At 38.5% G+C, this 15930-nt stretch overlaps 2 protein-coding genes across 2 annotated transcripts in view; one reads left to right on the top strand and one right to left on the bottom strand.

Annotated features, from left to right (window-relative positions):
* The window catches only part of LOC117229933 (putative glutamate receptor), a 16813-nt gene extending 7474 nt beyond the window's left edge, over nucleotides 1–9339 (bottom strand). Inside the window, exons 1-7 of the mRNA XM_033486897.2 lie at nucleotides 8470–9339; nucleotides 8314–8414; nucleotides 8156–8239; nucleotides 7742–8047; nucleotides 2543–2649; nucleotides 1997–2167; nucleotides 1673–1926 (exon numbers count right to left, since the gene is read on the bottom strand). Coding sequence (XP_033342788.2) covers nucleotides 1673–1926; nucleotides 1997–2167; nucleotides 2543–2649; nucleotides 7742–8047; nucleotides 8156–8239; nucleotides 8314–8414; nucleotides 8470–8716 — 1270 coding nt within the window. The 5' untranslated portion in view covers nucleotides 8717–9339. The remainder of the gene's footprint in view (nucleotides 1–1672; nucleotides 1927–1996; nucleotides 2168–2542; nucleotides 2650–7741; nucleotides 8048–8155; nucleotides 8240–8313; nucleotides 8415–8469) is intronic.
* A 519-nt stretch (nucleotides 9340–9858) lies between these two features.
* On the top strand, nucleotides 9859–15897 carry LOC117229991 (uncharacterized). The gene is made up of 2 exons (XM_033486983.2): nucleotides 9859–10024; nucleotides 15070–15897. Exons 1-2 carry the CDS (start codon nucleotides 9859–9861, stop codon nucleotides 15774–15776), a joined length of 873 nt encoding a protein of 290 aa, XP_033342874.2. The 3' UTR covers nucleotides 15777–15897.
* Nucleotides 15898–15930: the final 33 nt, after the last annotated feature.

Genomic DNA, 15930 nt, shown 5'->3' on the forward strand with positions numbered 1-15930 from the left:
TTGATTTCTGTGAAAATTAGCTGCTAGTTTCTGCAAGTTTTTTAATAACGTAACTTTAAAATTAGCGAATCACGGATTCGCAGTGTGTACGAGGAATAATTTGGCTACATCTAGAAGAACTTTTAGCTCCTATTGTTTCTGTTATTGCGTATATTATAATTTCTAGAGTTTAGAGATGTAACAGTTAACAAAAACATAAGTATGCAAATTTAATTCTGTGGTTTGAAATTCAATTTTAGAAATTTGAATTTTAAATATATTATTTTCGATGCAAGCCATCGGTAACGTTTTATCAATGACAGGATAAATAGATTGTAAATTATTTCATATTTGTCCTTTTTTTAGACTATGTGTTCATTATCTCGCAAGTCCTTCTAACGTCACCCGTAACTTTACAGTGTTGTATTCGTGCATTTGAAACAGCAAGAGCATCGTCGGAAGTGTTGCCGCATTTGACTTCGATGATCCAATGTAAATAAGTTTACACAAGTTGTTAATCCACGATACTGACATTGGCAAAAATATGTTGCTACCCATAGGAAGATTATCGGAAGAAGCTCAAGAAGTACTGAATAATGATGTTAAATATTGTAGACAGTTTAATGCCAGAAAATATTCCAGGAAAGGATGTATGGAAGACCTTTTACTTATTCATTCAGTATCTTCAGATCCACTAATAAGCTCGTTAAGCTTAAAGAAAAAAAAATATCAGACCCATTCCCAAAAGAGTTACGGTTGCTAAAATCCTCAGATCCGTTTATTAGCGATAATAACGTAGACTAATTAATTCTAAAAGTATGTATTGTTCTTGTAACACATTTTATTAATCTTTTTCCTTTTTATCTTTCTCATTAAGTTCTACTATTTCTTCGGTATTTGTACACATTATGTATTAGGTCTACCGGAAAGTTCTGTCCGATAGTGTCACTTCCAGTTTCAATACATATGCACATGTTGATTTGAGACATATATGACTATCTCTCTTTATCACTGCATTTACTCGCATGTATTCTTCTAAATAAACTGACACAAAGATGTCTCGTGTCATTATTAAGTGAGACGCGATCGTGAAAACATGGCTACCGATGATAATGCCAGACCACACGCTGTTTTGGCGACTCGTCAGAAAATCGCAGAGCTAGGCTGGGAAATTCTGTCACATCCACCGTACTCCCCAGACCTAGCACCCTCCGATTATCACTTGTTTCTCACTGCAAAACTTTTTACAGGAAAAAAATTCAAAACTGAAGCTGATGTCAACCAAACACTAGTTGAGTTCTTCGCCTCTAAAAATAAATCATTTTTGTAAAAATGGCATTTACAAGTTGCCATCACGCTGGCAAGAAGTCATAAGTAACGATGGAAAGTATATTCTATAATAAATATTATTAAATGTATGAAAATTGTGTTATATTTCAATTCAAAAACGGACAGAACTTTCCGATAGACCTAATAATTATATAAAAATGTCACTTCTCGCAAATACATTTCTCTTGTTTTCATTCGTTAAATAATTGTATCTTCATTCAACATGAAATAACGCTAAAATTATCATATACAATTGACATTAATTTCGTTGAGATATTCGTTTACCGGGATTTTAAAATATAGTTTTTCGCGTCCGAATCGCCGTTTTCGAGCACCGTGGGACGGGTCGCGTGGTTCTACGCACCTTGGCCGCAGAACACGCCGAACACGAAGAATATCACCTCGGATAGCATAGGGTGCTGCATCGCCGTCTCCTCCGGCGACAATGAGTCAGGATGTCGATCGATTCTGAACGAGAACGCGTCGATCGTGGCGATGGAGAGCCCTACGACCGCGATCGTTAGCGCGATCGCGTTCCACGTGTTGAAAGAGAACGGCGCCAAGTACGCGTTCCACTTGACCGCCGTTGTGTCCGGCCTCTTCATGTAAACGCGGCATCTGAATACGGGAATAGAAACGCACATCGAGATCGAGTTCGAGTTTCGATCGAATCGCGTGTGATACTCGCTTGGTCGAATAGACGGGAGTGGTGAACTCCACGGCGTCCAGCCTGTCGGAGGTCATCATCAACTCGGTGGCAGCGAGGTCCGCTTGGTCCTCTATCAGCATCCTGATGGAACCTGTCCACGTGCCGTTCGGTAGACGCACGCCCCACGATCCCGCCTCCATGTAACTGAACCTGAAATCGTAACGCTGATCGCCTTTGGTTTCCCGGAAATGACGGCTGCGTTCTCGTCGAATATGTTACGCGAGTTAGGATCGAGGCTCGCGGGACCCCGGAGTCCCCGATCTCATCTACGAAGCCTGGACCTCGCATCCCGTCGGCTTTTCTCCGAGCGACGCCGAAGAAGCGGCGACGGTCGGAAAAAGGACGCGTTCGAGGAGCGGTCGGCCGCGAACCAGGAGGAATACTTTCGCAGGGAGACGGCAAGGCAGTTGGAAGAACTTCGACAGCGCAAAAGGAAGGCCACGGAGGACGGCGACGCAGCGCCGGAGAAAACCCCGAAGACCGAGGAGGACAAGAAGTGACGAAACCCTGGAAACTTCCACTCACGTGCAGTTCATCCCCTCTTGCAGCAGCTTGATAACTTCGCCGAAGAAACCCGCGATATCGACCACCTGATTCGCTTTGCCCCGAAGTACGCGCGAGACCGGAGGATCCTGTGAACAATAATTGCGACGGTATGTATCCACGGAATTTTTGGCGAACGATAAAATGTCCGAGAAAAGATACGTGCGATCTTCTTGAAAATTGTGTAAGGAATAAATAAGGTAAAGAAAGCAATTCGATTGCTTCAACGATTGTGTAAATTAACGCGTTAAGCGCGGAGTCGATTTTGCTGGACTTTCCATTAAGGCGGCAGGCCACCATTATTTGAGCCGTTTATTTTGAAAGTGGCATAAGTCACTTTTTCAAAAAAATCAAGTTAATGGTGATACTAATTACAATTGAACGGTATCTTTTCATTTTTAAAAAATTTGCAATCAATAAGTTGAGAACTATTGAGATTTGTTCGAGAGAAGTTTTGCTAATTAACGGTATAACAAACATGTTTATTTTGAAAGTGGCGTAAGTCGCTGTACTCGGGAAATTAATTGCAGGGCTTAGTGTAAAAGAAATAGAAACGTGTGATAAGTGTGTGTGAAGTATTGTTTTGAATTATTTTCAGTATTTTTAAAAAAGTTGTCATCACTGGACTTATTTTTATAAGTGCGAAAGAATAGTGCAGTTTTGTAAATTATATTATAGTGATGTGACCGCCAGCAGATGGCTGTAAAATGTTTTATAAACTAACTTTAGATGAAAAAGATGAATTTCTAACTTTGGATTTGTCACCAAAAAGAGGAAGACTTAGGCGTTATTCACAAATAGAAATGGATCCGTTATACGCTGGATCTCGTCCTGTTTCTTCAGCAAAATACAAAGACATGATATACCACAGTTATTTAAAAAATTTGAAACAAAACACGATTTCCGAGGACTTAATCACTCCTATTGATGACGAAAATTAAATTGAACCGATGTATTTTCATATAAATTACTTATACTTATGTTTCAGAATGTACTAATTATTTTTGTATTTTATGAATATTAAAATAAAAAATACTTAAATCAAACCTTTATATTAAATATGCACATGATATAAATTATTATTATATATGTAATTTATTCAACAATTTTAGTAAATCACTGTCCTTTCAAAACATCACTTTGGTAAAATACGTCGGACAAAATTAATATATGTCAGTCATTTTTCTAAACTATTTATTTTGAAAGTGGCTTAAGTCACTTTACCGTAATGAAAAGTGGTGATTTTTTAATGTTTATACGAAATTATTTATACTGAGAAAAATATCAGTATCCTGAGATAACAAATACAAGTAAATCTTCTCGAAAGTTAGCATCCATATTTTTAAACGTGCTAAAACGTAAACCCTTAAATATCTCGACTTAAAAACAAAGTGACTTATGTCACTTTAAAAATAAACGGCTCATTTTTTGACCTTGATACTGCCGGTCCCATGCCGGGCAATTGATGCCGCTCAAACGGAAAGCCCCGGGGGACCGATGCACGGTGGGACGGATCCCCGAAAACGCGAACTAAAGTGAAATTTTCAACCTTTTTGAAAATGTATGAAACTTTAGATACGGGTTCTTACATACATGAACTAACATTTTGAATGTTATGAGTTGCCAAAAGTCACCTCGAATTTTGTTTCAAGCAATTTGATAATGCGGTGAAACGTCTATTCCAGAATGACTTGTATAGAGTAATTGTTCTTTGGTTAATTAAATTTTTTTTAGGTTTCATCCAATTATATCCTCTTTCTGTACGATTAAAGAGCATACTTATAATTATAAATTCCAGAAGCGATAGAGAGATAAACATAATTTAACTCCTTAAAATTGTCTTTTTTTTATACACTTATTTTTTCGATTTCATTTTGCTTCGATTAGAGCTACAAGGCCGTGTCACGATAGATCTTGCAGAAACAAATTTTTTGCATTTGTAGCCAATGCGTGAAAGACCGCTGCGACAAGCCAAACACCTTCGCGTCAAATCACTCTCCGCCCCGATTTATTTAGCCCGATACTTCGCGAGGGTTTAAAGTTATCAAAAATATATACCTACAAAAGTTGTTTGGTATAGAGGGAGACGTTAGGTGATATAAAAAATATACCTACAGGTGTAATGATGGGGGAAATATTGAAATCAAATTAATATTTTTAAATGGGACTCTGTATTTTTTTGTACATGATATAACAACATTTGTTGGTACGAATACAATGACCTACAACATGATATCTCTCTCTCTCTCTCTCTCTCTCTCTCTCTCTCTCTCATTCCATGTAGTAAAATAACATAAATGAAATGCATGCGTTTTAGTCCATTCTAAAAATTCATTGTGCGATATAACTGTAACCTAAATATCTATTTTTATACAGATACTATAAAATATGCGGAAATAAGGATGAAAATTTGAATAATTAATTAATTAAACAAATTTTAATAATTTATAAACATAATTTTTCATCGTATTAAAAAAATAATACCATAATCGGTTTCTACAAAAACTCCACCAAAACCCTGAAACCATTTTACTTATAATGAAAGATGTAAACATAACAATATTATTCGTTTAGTTCGTGTTTTCGGGGATCCGTCCTACTGTGCGATGCCGCGCTTAACGCGTTAAAGAGAGTATGTTAGTTCTACATAGTAATTATTCGATTGAGTCTTCTTTGTTTATAATTACCACAAAGATCTTGGGAATTCTACCTGTGAACAAACTTCTAGCAAAACTGTGGTGATTTGATTACTACTGAAAATTCCATAATTTCCAAAGATAATTTTGCAACTAATAAGACAACGCGAATAAAAACATGTCGCATTAACCCTTCAAAGACGACGCGCATTTCCCGGTTTCCTATCGTACGGTCGACATTTTGCGTCAGATATGTACTCTGAATGTTTCCATAATATTTGTTAATTATTGAAACTTTTACATATCTGTCACAGCTACATTTAATTAATGAAATTATATAATTCGTAATAAGAAAAAATATTAGTTTTCTCACCTTAATAATTTAATACCGTGTGACAAATACTGAAAGACTTTTCTAAACAAAGTCCTACGTCACGTGTGGACAAAAATATACAGTGTCTTTTTTTCTTCGGTGTTTTGAGCATACCACGCACCTTCTTTGTGGTCTTGTTTTATTATCCGTGAAAGGAACTTTCGAAATTATCTGGTATTGTGCACGATATATACAGGGTGTCCCAAAAATGTCTCGCAATCCGAAAGTGGCGGGTTCCTCGGATCATTCGAAGCAACTTTTTCCTTTACAAAAATTTTCTCCGAGGCATCGTTAACGAGTTATTAACGAAAAACAGTGACCAATGAGAGGCGAGCTCGGCTGACGCAAGGCGACCGAGCCAATGAGCGGAACTGGGCTTCGTGCGCTGGTTGGCTGGGCCGCCTCGCGTCAACCGTACTCGATTCTTATTGGTCATTGTTTTTCGTTGATAACTCGTTAACGGTGCCTCGGAGAAAATTTTTGTAAAGGAAGAAGCTGCTTCAAATGATCTGAGGAACCCGCCACTTTCGGATTGCGAGATATTTCTGGGACACTCTGTATGTATATCTAGGATCTGTCATGGTTAGGCCCTGCAATCCGAGCCTTGAGACCAACCATTGATACTTTGCATATGTTTCTATCTCGCTTTACGGGACAGTTCTGAGAACATTGATTTGTTTATGCTCTCGAACAATGAGGCCATTGTATTGGTCATGTATCGATGATCCAATACGATAAATACAATAACTATGGACGCCGGTGAAACTGGTAGCGAACGTGTTAAACAATCTTCTATCGTCAATGTACGCTACTCATTTTAATGACTACCTCCGTCCTTTTAAGAATACATATGTATTATCATCGTTATCATTTATTATTAGACATCGGATTCTTATACAAAATAAAAACTTTCTTCTTAAATTTCAACAAACAAGAACAAGATAGAAATTTCGTTCGTTGCTTAACCCTTTGCACTCGAAACCATTTTAACTCTGAATTCAAAATAGTTCTTCTGACTTACAGTATTTCCACTTTGTATGACTCAACTGCATTTTACATATATGAAATTGAATTTCGTGCAACAATTACACTTTTAACAGTTTTTGAAATATAAACAAGATTGGGCAATGTTAAAATCATTTTGAAACGTTATTATAACAATTATAAGTGGCGAGTTGTACTCATCACTCGAGTGCAAAGGTTTAATAATGTCAGTTAGTTGTTAACAATATGTAGATAATCTTAAATTCTTATAAGCTCTCTGCAGTTTCATATTTCACCAATCTATTTTTATTTTATCATAAATGCATAAAATATCCGCAGTCTATTTATTATCGTTGTTATTATTATATATTACTGCCTTCCAACATTCCTGCAGTTTTGTCCGATGACCTTTTGCCATCTCTCTGACAACTTGAAAATTCCACGCTCGTAGAAAGTCTGATCGTTTTCGGCCAAAAACTGAGTTAAGTGAGATTTTACAGCATCATCATCATTAAAAGTTTTACCACGAAGGGAGTTGTCCAGGGATCGAAATAAGTGATAATCCGATGGCGCGAGATCAGGGCTATAATGGTGGGTGTAACATCAATTCCCAAGCAATATTCATCAATTTTTGCCGAGTGGACAAAGACGTGTGCGGCCTAGCATTGTCCTGGCGGAAAATGACACCTTTACGATTGACCAATTCTGGTCGCTTTTCCTTGACCGCGCATTCAATTTGTCCAGTTGCTAACATTCACGGATAATAAAAAATAACATAATAATAATAATAATAATAATAATAATAATAATAATTTTATAATATAACATTTACGGATATCGTTAAAATAGGAGTGAGAGACATCTATAACTGAAATCGGCAATTACTTAGTTGTCAACCCAATATATTTCTACCAATTTGGGTGCGCCGGTCACCGGTGGCCCCCATGGTGTCACCGCCAAGTTAAGTGCCGGTTACCAGTGACCCTCGTGGCATTCAACGTGTTAAATAACATTATGAGACGTTGGTAAGAGTGATATAACTCTCAGGTACGCGTCAACAATAGTAAACAAACCAGGAAGACGGAAAAGGAAAACGTATCACCTCTTCCGAAATTGTCCATTCTCAGTGTACAAGACGAGGGACAATTTGAGAGAATTTACTGTACCTCGTTCGTCCCGAGGGCTCACCTGTACAGTGACCACCCTGATGTTACGCCCGTAGAGATCGTGCCTGCGTTGATAGAGGCCCATCATGGGTCCCCGAAAACCACGGTCCTGGTTCCACTCGCCGAACTTCATCCACCTCAAGTCCTCCTCCCTGCCGATGCGGTACACGTCTCTGATCACCTCACCGTCACCCCGATCGTCCGGCTGGACGACCATGAAGATGCAGTCGAACGGCACGTGAACCTCCGACAGGAAATCCTCGAACCTGGTGTCGTTTCTCAGGAACAGCAGCCACGTGGGATAGGCCATCGTGATCCATTTGGAAACCTGTTCGATTTCGAAAGAAAAGTCAGCCGGCCGGCTTCGATACTCACCCGAGACCGCGAGACGCGATTCGCTTCTCGTTCGAGCCGCGACATTTAGCGCGAAATTTACCCGGGAGAATTCCACCCTGAGTTCCTCCAGATCGTTCAGCAGAACGAACAACGGCCTCTTGATGGAATTGTAGGTGCCCGACAACTGAAATCAAATTTCGGAATGACGACTGGCGTTGCCGCGACGACGTCGACGGACGCAACGCGTTCGCAACCTACTCGGCTCTCGAACGTGTGGAAATCCATGATGGCGGTTCGTATGCTCAGATTTCCGCTGAAGTACTTTTGCAGGGACAGCAAGCCGTCGATATCCTGCAAAGCTGAAAGCGTTCTCGTTCGATGAGGATTTCGTTCCGAAACGACTCTGTCTCTCACCTTTCGTCTCGATCGGGTTCGGCGAGTCGTGGAAGAGTATGATGCAGGTATTGTTGAAGTAGTCGTGAACGCCCCTGATCAAGTTTTGGTAGACCGGAAGCGGCCTGATTAGAATGGGTTCCGCTTCGATCGGCTCGAGACAGACAGCCCTCTCCGAGGCGCAAAGCACGAGCAACAGCCACGCCTTGGTGCTGATTCTCGGTCCGGCGAGTCTCGACGAGGATCTCCGTTGCCGTTGCCGCGACATTTCTCTCTCGTGGAATCGTGTTCGCGTTCGCGATACACGTAGAACTGACTCGCGACACGGTGCCGAGAATTTCTGATGAAACGCGCGCGGAAAATCTTTGTTACCCCGCCCCGATAGTTGCCTAGCCCGATTGGAATCGACGAAAACACAACAAACGTTCTAGCGCGAAATCGATCGCCGCTCGCGGACTAACGACGAGCAATCGCTGGCGATCGCTCGGACGATTCGCGTAGCTGATTTCCCGCGAAACGAATCCCGACCCGTTCTCGATCGCTTCGTGGCGCATCGAAGTCTCTTCCAATATTTGCCGAGCCGAGCAAACATCGTTCACCCTCCTAAATCGGCGTGGACCCGGCGCGCGGTTCCCACGCGAATAATTCATCTCGCCGATCGGTGGAGAGCACGGTTTACTTTTTCGCTTCGCTCCGATTCGATTCGATCGAGCGTAGTCGGGGTTTCGCCGTGGACGAACGCGTCGGCCGCGGGAATATTCCGCGTTCGATTCCTTGAGCGGCTCGAGTCGTTCAAGGACCGTCGCTATCGGCCGCGGTTGTTTCAATTGCCAGTTAGCAAAACGTTGTTGTTATCCGTGACGCGCAACGCGATGATCGTAAATTTTCGGAAAAATGGCACAGTCTGGTCGGCCGTACGTCGGATCGGGCTGGGAAAATTACAGAAACCGGGTTGAGGCCGCGCACGGCGGCGGCGGAACGCGCGCGTCCGCGGCACGGGAAAACTACGGGGGAGCGGATCGCGACGAGGGGCTCCCCTCGATTTTGGGGCAAGTATTCGGTCGAATCGAGCGGTCATCGGGCGCGAACGCGAAACGAAACGGAACGCGAACGCGAGCGCGGTCGGAAAATTAGCATCGATAACGGCAAAAGCGCAGATAGGACGAGCCACGCGAGTCGTCGTTTTCGTCGTATCGTTCCGTGTCGTGTCGTACCGTGTTATGCGTTATCGTGTCCTATCCCGTCCGCCGCGCGATATCGCGGTGGTGGAAAAGGGTAGAAAAACAGCGGTGTCGATCGGTAAGACCAAGACAAGCTTCCAACGATCGGCGAAACCGAGTCACGCGCGATTCGCTTCGTTTGTTTGCTCGTTCGCTCGTTCTGCTTCGGAACTGGAACCGAAAGATTGCGATGAAGCCTTCCTGGACGATCACCGCGTTCGCGTTCGCGATCGTGATCGCGTACGGCCCGAACGGGTCGCCGACGAGTTGCACCGCGCTCAGCATTCCCGTCGATCTTACCAACGCGATCTCCACAGCGGAGATTCCAAACTTGCTCAAGGCGGTGTTCCAATCAGGTACGCTTCGACGCTCGATCCATATCGTCGACGCCGAATGACGCAAGTCGATATTTATTTATTTGTTTGTTGTTATCCAATATTCCAGTATTCGATACAAGGCGAACTTGATAAAGTCACTTTATGTCGTCAACGTGATAGGCTTGCTACGAATGTACAGAGTGTTCCCGGGTTAAATCGCCAAACTTTAGACACAAAGGGACTCTAAAACAAACAAATTTTTCCTCCTTCTGTTATTTATAGGCGTGATGTTTAGCTATAACGTATGACATAATTACGATTATTTTTATCATTATTTTTGCTATAAATAGAACAATTTTCTTTTGTAATTTTCCCGGTAAACCTGAATTATTTCAGATACTACAACTATAGTAATAATAAATGCTCGTACTTTTGCAGAGGAGAAATTTCTTTTACCATACTAGATTCAGATCCAAAGTTTGGTTTATTTAACGTGGGAGCACTCTGTATATATTAATGCTTTATCATTCACTTTTCTCGTCGAAAGAATAATTTGATATACGATTATACGATTAATGAATCAATTTTGGGATCACTGCTGGAAATTCGTTACTTGGGAGTAATTCTTTTCTATGATTTATCTTTCTCCAGTCACATTCATAATGTAACCAATAAAGCTTTGCATACTTTATGATTTATCTGTAGAGCATCTAGATATTTCAGCAACGTAAATATTCTTCCAATACCGTATTGTGCATTAGTTCGATCACGATTAGACGATTGTTCCACCATATGGCGTCCATATTACAGAAATCAGTGCTACAAAATTGAAGCCATGCAACATCAATTTTTGCGTATCTGTTCTATCAAACTGGGACATCAAATATGCCTTATTATGATCACAATTACCTTTCGATATCTGCTCACATGAATATACATATACAGTTTCTTCAATGTCGCTTCAATGTATTGTTCTTCATTTGCGTTTCCTTCTAGAATTTTTAACGAATTTATCGCTTCTGCTGACTAACCACGTTTCAAAATAACCCTATTTGCCTCTAAGACAATCAAGACACAGTCTTCTTTTACAAGAGAAGCAGCACAGAACATTATTCGATCAATTCAACTGCTTGAACAGGATTTTTATAAATGCAAATAAACATTGTAACCGTATTGATTGTTTAGTTCCATTAGTTCCATTAGTTCCATAGACATTAAACATTGCATCACCTATGATTCATAACTACTTTACGTGTCAAACGATTTTAACTCGTCAATGAATTATTACTATTAACGCTAGATTTACGGAACCTGTCAAAATTCTGGGTCACGAATTCTTTAATTTACGATTGTTCATATCGTAGAGATACATTTGTAAGTTATTTATTCAATTTATATGTTACTTACGGCAAACGTTACAATACCACTTGTTAACACTACGCCGTCCGGTGGCACCACGCTGGTGCCATGCAAAAACTATCTGTTGTATGCCGGTGGTACGTGCCATTTTAAACAATATAAATAAATAACATTTGAAAATAACATTATAATAACATAATAAAATATAAATGAAATAACATTATAAATAATGAAATAACATTTGAACTATATTTCTTGGGTGTTAAAAGGCAGCAAACTAACTATAGCATCGTGCTTATTTAACTAAGAATTAAGTACGAAAATTCTTGGATGACATATCTTCATTTTAGGAATTTATATTACCGCGATCTTCGAAATTTTTTGAAAAATTTAAAATTTTCAAGCTATTATGCCGGCGTCGAAGAAAAGAATCATATCTAAGATCTGCGGACGGCATAGTGTTAAAAATCAGAATCAATGTCTTATTGTTACTTTTATAAACTAATATAATGCTCCGTAAATCTAGTGTTAAGGAAGACCGGTGACGAGAGTGTTGTAACGCTCCGATTTTAGAAGAGGATTACACATAAACTATTGTGTTTACAACGACGATTATTGTACGAACCTTTTACCTACTTATCTGAGATTATTCACTTACAATGATTTTCTTGTGCATTAAGGAATATCCAAGTTATTAATAAAATATGGGAAGCAGTTAAAATGTTGCAACTGATCCCGACTCCGGGTCGATTGTAACACAGCATGACACTCTTTGCGTGCCCAGTCATTATAGCTACAACATTGGACCCATTTTTCATTAAATTTGTTTGTGCTATAAGGTTCCCAGCCATCTTCGTATGCTCTTCTAACCATGGTTTCTTTATTAGTTTTTACTAACTTTTATACGAAGCATTCCAAAAGTTTAATTATGATATTTTAAATGTATTAATTTATTATTATTTATTATTTATAAATTTATAAATTTATTATTAAATTTATTTATTGATTTTAAATTTATTAGTTAATCTAATAAATACGGGTACTAATCTAAATTATAAGATGAAGAAAATTAAGCGTAGAAACGGACTGTCGGTGTTAAACTTTAATTTTAAATTGTTATTTCTAACATGCTTATTAATGCGAAGTAACTGTCGGTATTTTAGAAGAATATATTTGCTAAAAAAAGCACTTGTATCACAATTTTAAAACAATACGGAAAATTAACTTTCAGATATCGATAAGTTGTGTTCCTCATTATGCAGATGTATATTTCGTATTTACATAAGTATGATAGGTGAATGTGTTCCTAGATGTTATTTTACATTATACAAAAGTTTCATGGTTTAAAGGAATACATTATGTAGTGCATTTATTTTTTCTATAAGTGGAGGCATTTCGGAGATTTAAAGATCAACTTTCTTTATTAAATAGAATACTATGTTTTTTATTTTAAAATATGGAAGAATATCGAATTCTGACTAAAAAAAATATTGACCTTAATTTTAGTTTATAAGTAGTAATACAGTAATTTTACTTTATTTCTTCAACCATATCACAAATTTCCGCAGGTCAGCGGAAAGTGAAGAAAATTTTCGAAAAATAAAGTTAAATTACTCGTTAGCTATTAGGTTAAATTATAATAATAAAAAAAAACCTTTTCACTCATAATTCGACATTCTTCCATATTTTTATATAAAAAGAATAGTACTCTATTTAAAAAAATAAAACCGACCGTCAAATCTCCGAAACGCCTTCACCTATAATAACAATAAATGTGCACTGCATAATGTAACCCTTTAAACCATACAACCTTTGTACACAAAACTTTTCCATGCAACGGATATTTTCGAAGTTATAGAGATGCACGAGTTGCGTAGACCACCCAGTATAGCAGAACCGTGTAATAATATCTGTCATATATTTTGAAATGTTTAACATGTCACAACCGTTTCCGTGTTACAAAGGTCATCGGTCTCCCCTGTTATCATAGGTGACATAGCGTTTAACACTAAACTTACCAAGCGGTAATACTAACTGGCACTTCACGAAAGTGAGAAAACCGAATTTATTTAGGATTTGTACAATTTTTATTATATAACTTGCTCCAATAATACAGGGTGTCCCAAAAATGTCTCGTAATACGGAAATGGCTGGTTTCTCAGATCATTTGAAGCAGCTTTTTCCTTTACAAAAATTTTCTCTGAGGCACCGTTAACGAGTTATTAACGAAAAACAGTGACCAATCAAAATCGAGGACGGCTGACGCGAGGCGGCCCAGCCAACCAGCGCACAAAGCCCAGTTCCGCTCATTGGCTCGGTCGCCTCGCGCCAGCTGAGCTCGCCTCACATTGGTCACTGTTTTTCGTTAATGACTGGTTAATGGTGCCTCGGAGAAAATTTTTGTAAAGGAAAAAGTTGCTTCAAATGACCTGAGGAACCTGCCACTTTCGGATTGCGAGACATTTTTGGGACATCCCGTATATTAGGTCTACCGGAAAGTTCTGTCCGTTTGAGAAATGAAAGAAAATAATAGATTTTTCATAAATTTAGTAATATTTATAGTATATATATAGTATATATAGTATAGTATAGTATATATAGTATATAGTATATAGTATATATAGTATAGTATAGTATATATAGTATATAGTATATAGTATATATAGTATATAGTATATAGTATATATAGTATATAGTATATAGTATATATAGTATAGTATATATAGTATATAGTATATAGTATATATAGTATAGTATATATAGTATATAGTATATAGTATATATAGTATATATAGTATAGTATATATAGTATATATGTGTATTGTAATTTCCGTCGTTATTTATGACGGCGTGATGGCAATTTGTGAGCAACATTTTTCAAAAATATATGTCTCAAATGAACATGTGCATACCTATTGAAATTTGCAATGACATTATCAGACAGAACTTCCCGGTAGACCTAATAATTTATTCAAGTGTTTTCCACGAAAGAGTCTCGGAACTTTGCGGAATTGCAAAATAAGAAAGCGGTCACTTTGACCGCGGTAGGTTTAGCGTTAACGTCAAGCTCAAATATATGGTTAGAATTACAAAATCGACGTGGTTACAATCCGTATTTATATTTATAAAATAGCGGTAAATATCGACAACGATAAAGAAATCGTTTATAATGAGTATTTTAAGAATAGGATATGTTGAGTTAGGATTTTTTCATATATTTATTCATACTGTTTTTAAATCTTTGATATTTATGTGTGTTGGGAGCTTTATTCATAGTAATATATATTCTCAAGATTTACGACTATTAAGAGATTTATTATATATATATATATATATATATGCAATAAAATCAATTGTTTCAATTTTTTCTATTATAAATTTATGTGGCTTTTCTTTTTTATCAGGATTTTATTCGAAAGATTTAATTTTGGAATTTTATTTAATTAATAAATTAAGAATTATAAGAATTATATTTATATATTTGGCTACTCTTTTTACTATTAGATATTCTATTCGAATTATTATGATTTTGATTAGTAAAAATAAGAATATATTTATGTATATATATATATATATAATAAAAATGAATTTTATGTATATATGTAAATTTATTATAATATTATTAATTATTTTTTGGGGGTTATTATTTATTACATTAATTAATAAAGAATTTTTTATCGATAACGTAAATATCGACAACGACGATACAGAACCGATTCTTTCAGGAGGATTGGGAGGGAGCGGGCCGAATGCCGTTGTTCCGTTCATGAACGCGATCGGCAAAGCCGTCGGCGTGGATTTGAGCGACTTGCCGAACCATGTGATCACGAAACTCAGAGGCCCGCTGAGAGGTCTGTCGGTGACCTTCGTGGAACTTGCTCGCAGTATTCTCTTGGACATCGAGGTTCCGCTTAAACGGTGGATCAAATCTGTTGATACGGGCCTCGACAGGATCGAGGCTTCGCTTGGAGCGTCGAATGAGATCGAGGGCCGCACCACCGAAACGACGAGACACCGGAGGCAGCTGATACCGTCGTTCGAGAACCCTATCGATTACTTCATCGATCAGGTGCAATTACTGATCGAAAAGTTAGAGAATATCCTGGTGGGCGTCGCAAGACAGATTAAGCAAACGCCAGGCTTGGTGATAGATACCCTGACATCGTCATTTAACGTCGTTACGCATCCGATAGAATATTTATCGAACATTCTGAACTTTATCCAGAGATTCTCTCTCGACTCGCTGCGAGCGTTCTTACGGTCTCTTACCCCCATGTTCCTCAAGTTTACGACCACGCAATTAGTGCCCTTCGCGCATCGTAGCCTGAACAACATCGACAAGGCGGGCTTGCTACCAGCGCAACTTCACGCAGCGGTATCGACGTTCAACACCATGTACGATCTTTCAAGAATGCTCGGTTACGTTAGCTGAAGCCTGGAAGAGGAACCACGGAAAGCGGGAACAGGAATGCGACCGTAACTTTGTTACACTTGTACGGCAATCCTACAGTCTTTGCTCCTTTGTGCGAAATAAAGTGTCGTCCAGCCTGAAATCGTTTGAAAACACCTCCTCTGACTCTAAAGCA

This window comes from Megalopta genalis, chromosome 17, assembly GCF_051020955.1.
Source record: "Megalopta genalis isolate 19385.01 chromosome 17, iyMegGena1_principal, whole genome shotgun sequence".
In the NCBI taxonomy this organism is placed as follows: Eukaryota; Metazoa; Arthropoda; class Insecta; order Hymenoptera; family Halictidae; genus Megalopta; species Megalopta genalis.

Excerpts from the sequence above, each read along its gene's own strand:
- LOC117229991 (XM_033486983.2), top strand. The coding sequence starts at position 9,859 with ATGAAGCCTTCCTGGACGATCACCGCGTTCGCGTTCGCGATCGTGATC. Across the intron at positions 10,025-15,069 it reads CAAGGCGGTGTTCCAATCAG|GAGGATTGGGAGGGAGCGGG; the intron begins GTACGCTTCGAC and ends CGATTCTTTCAG.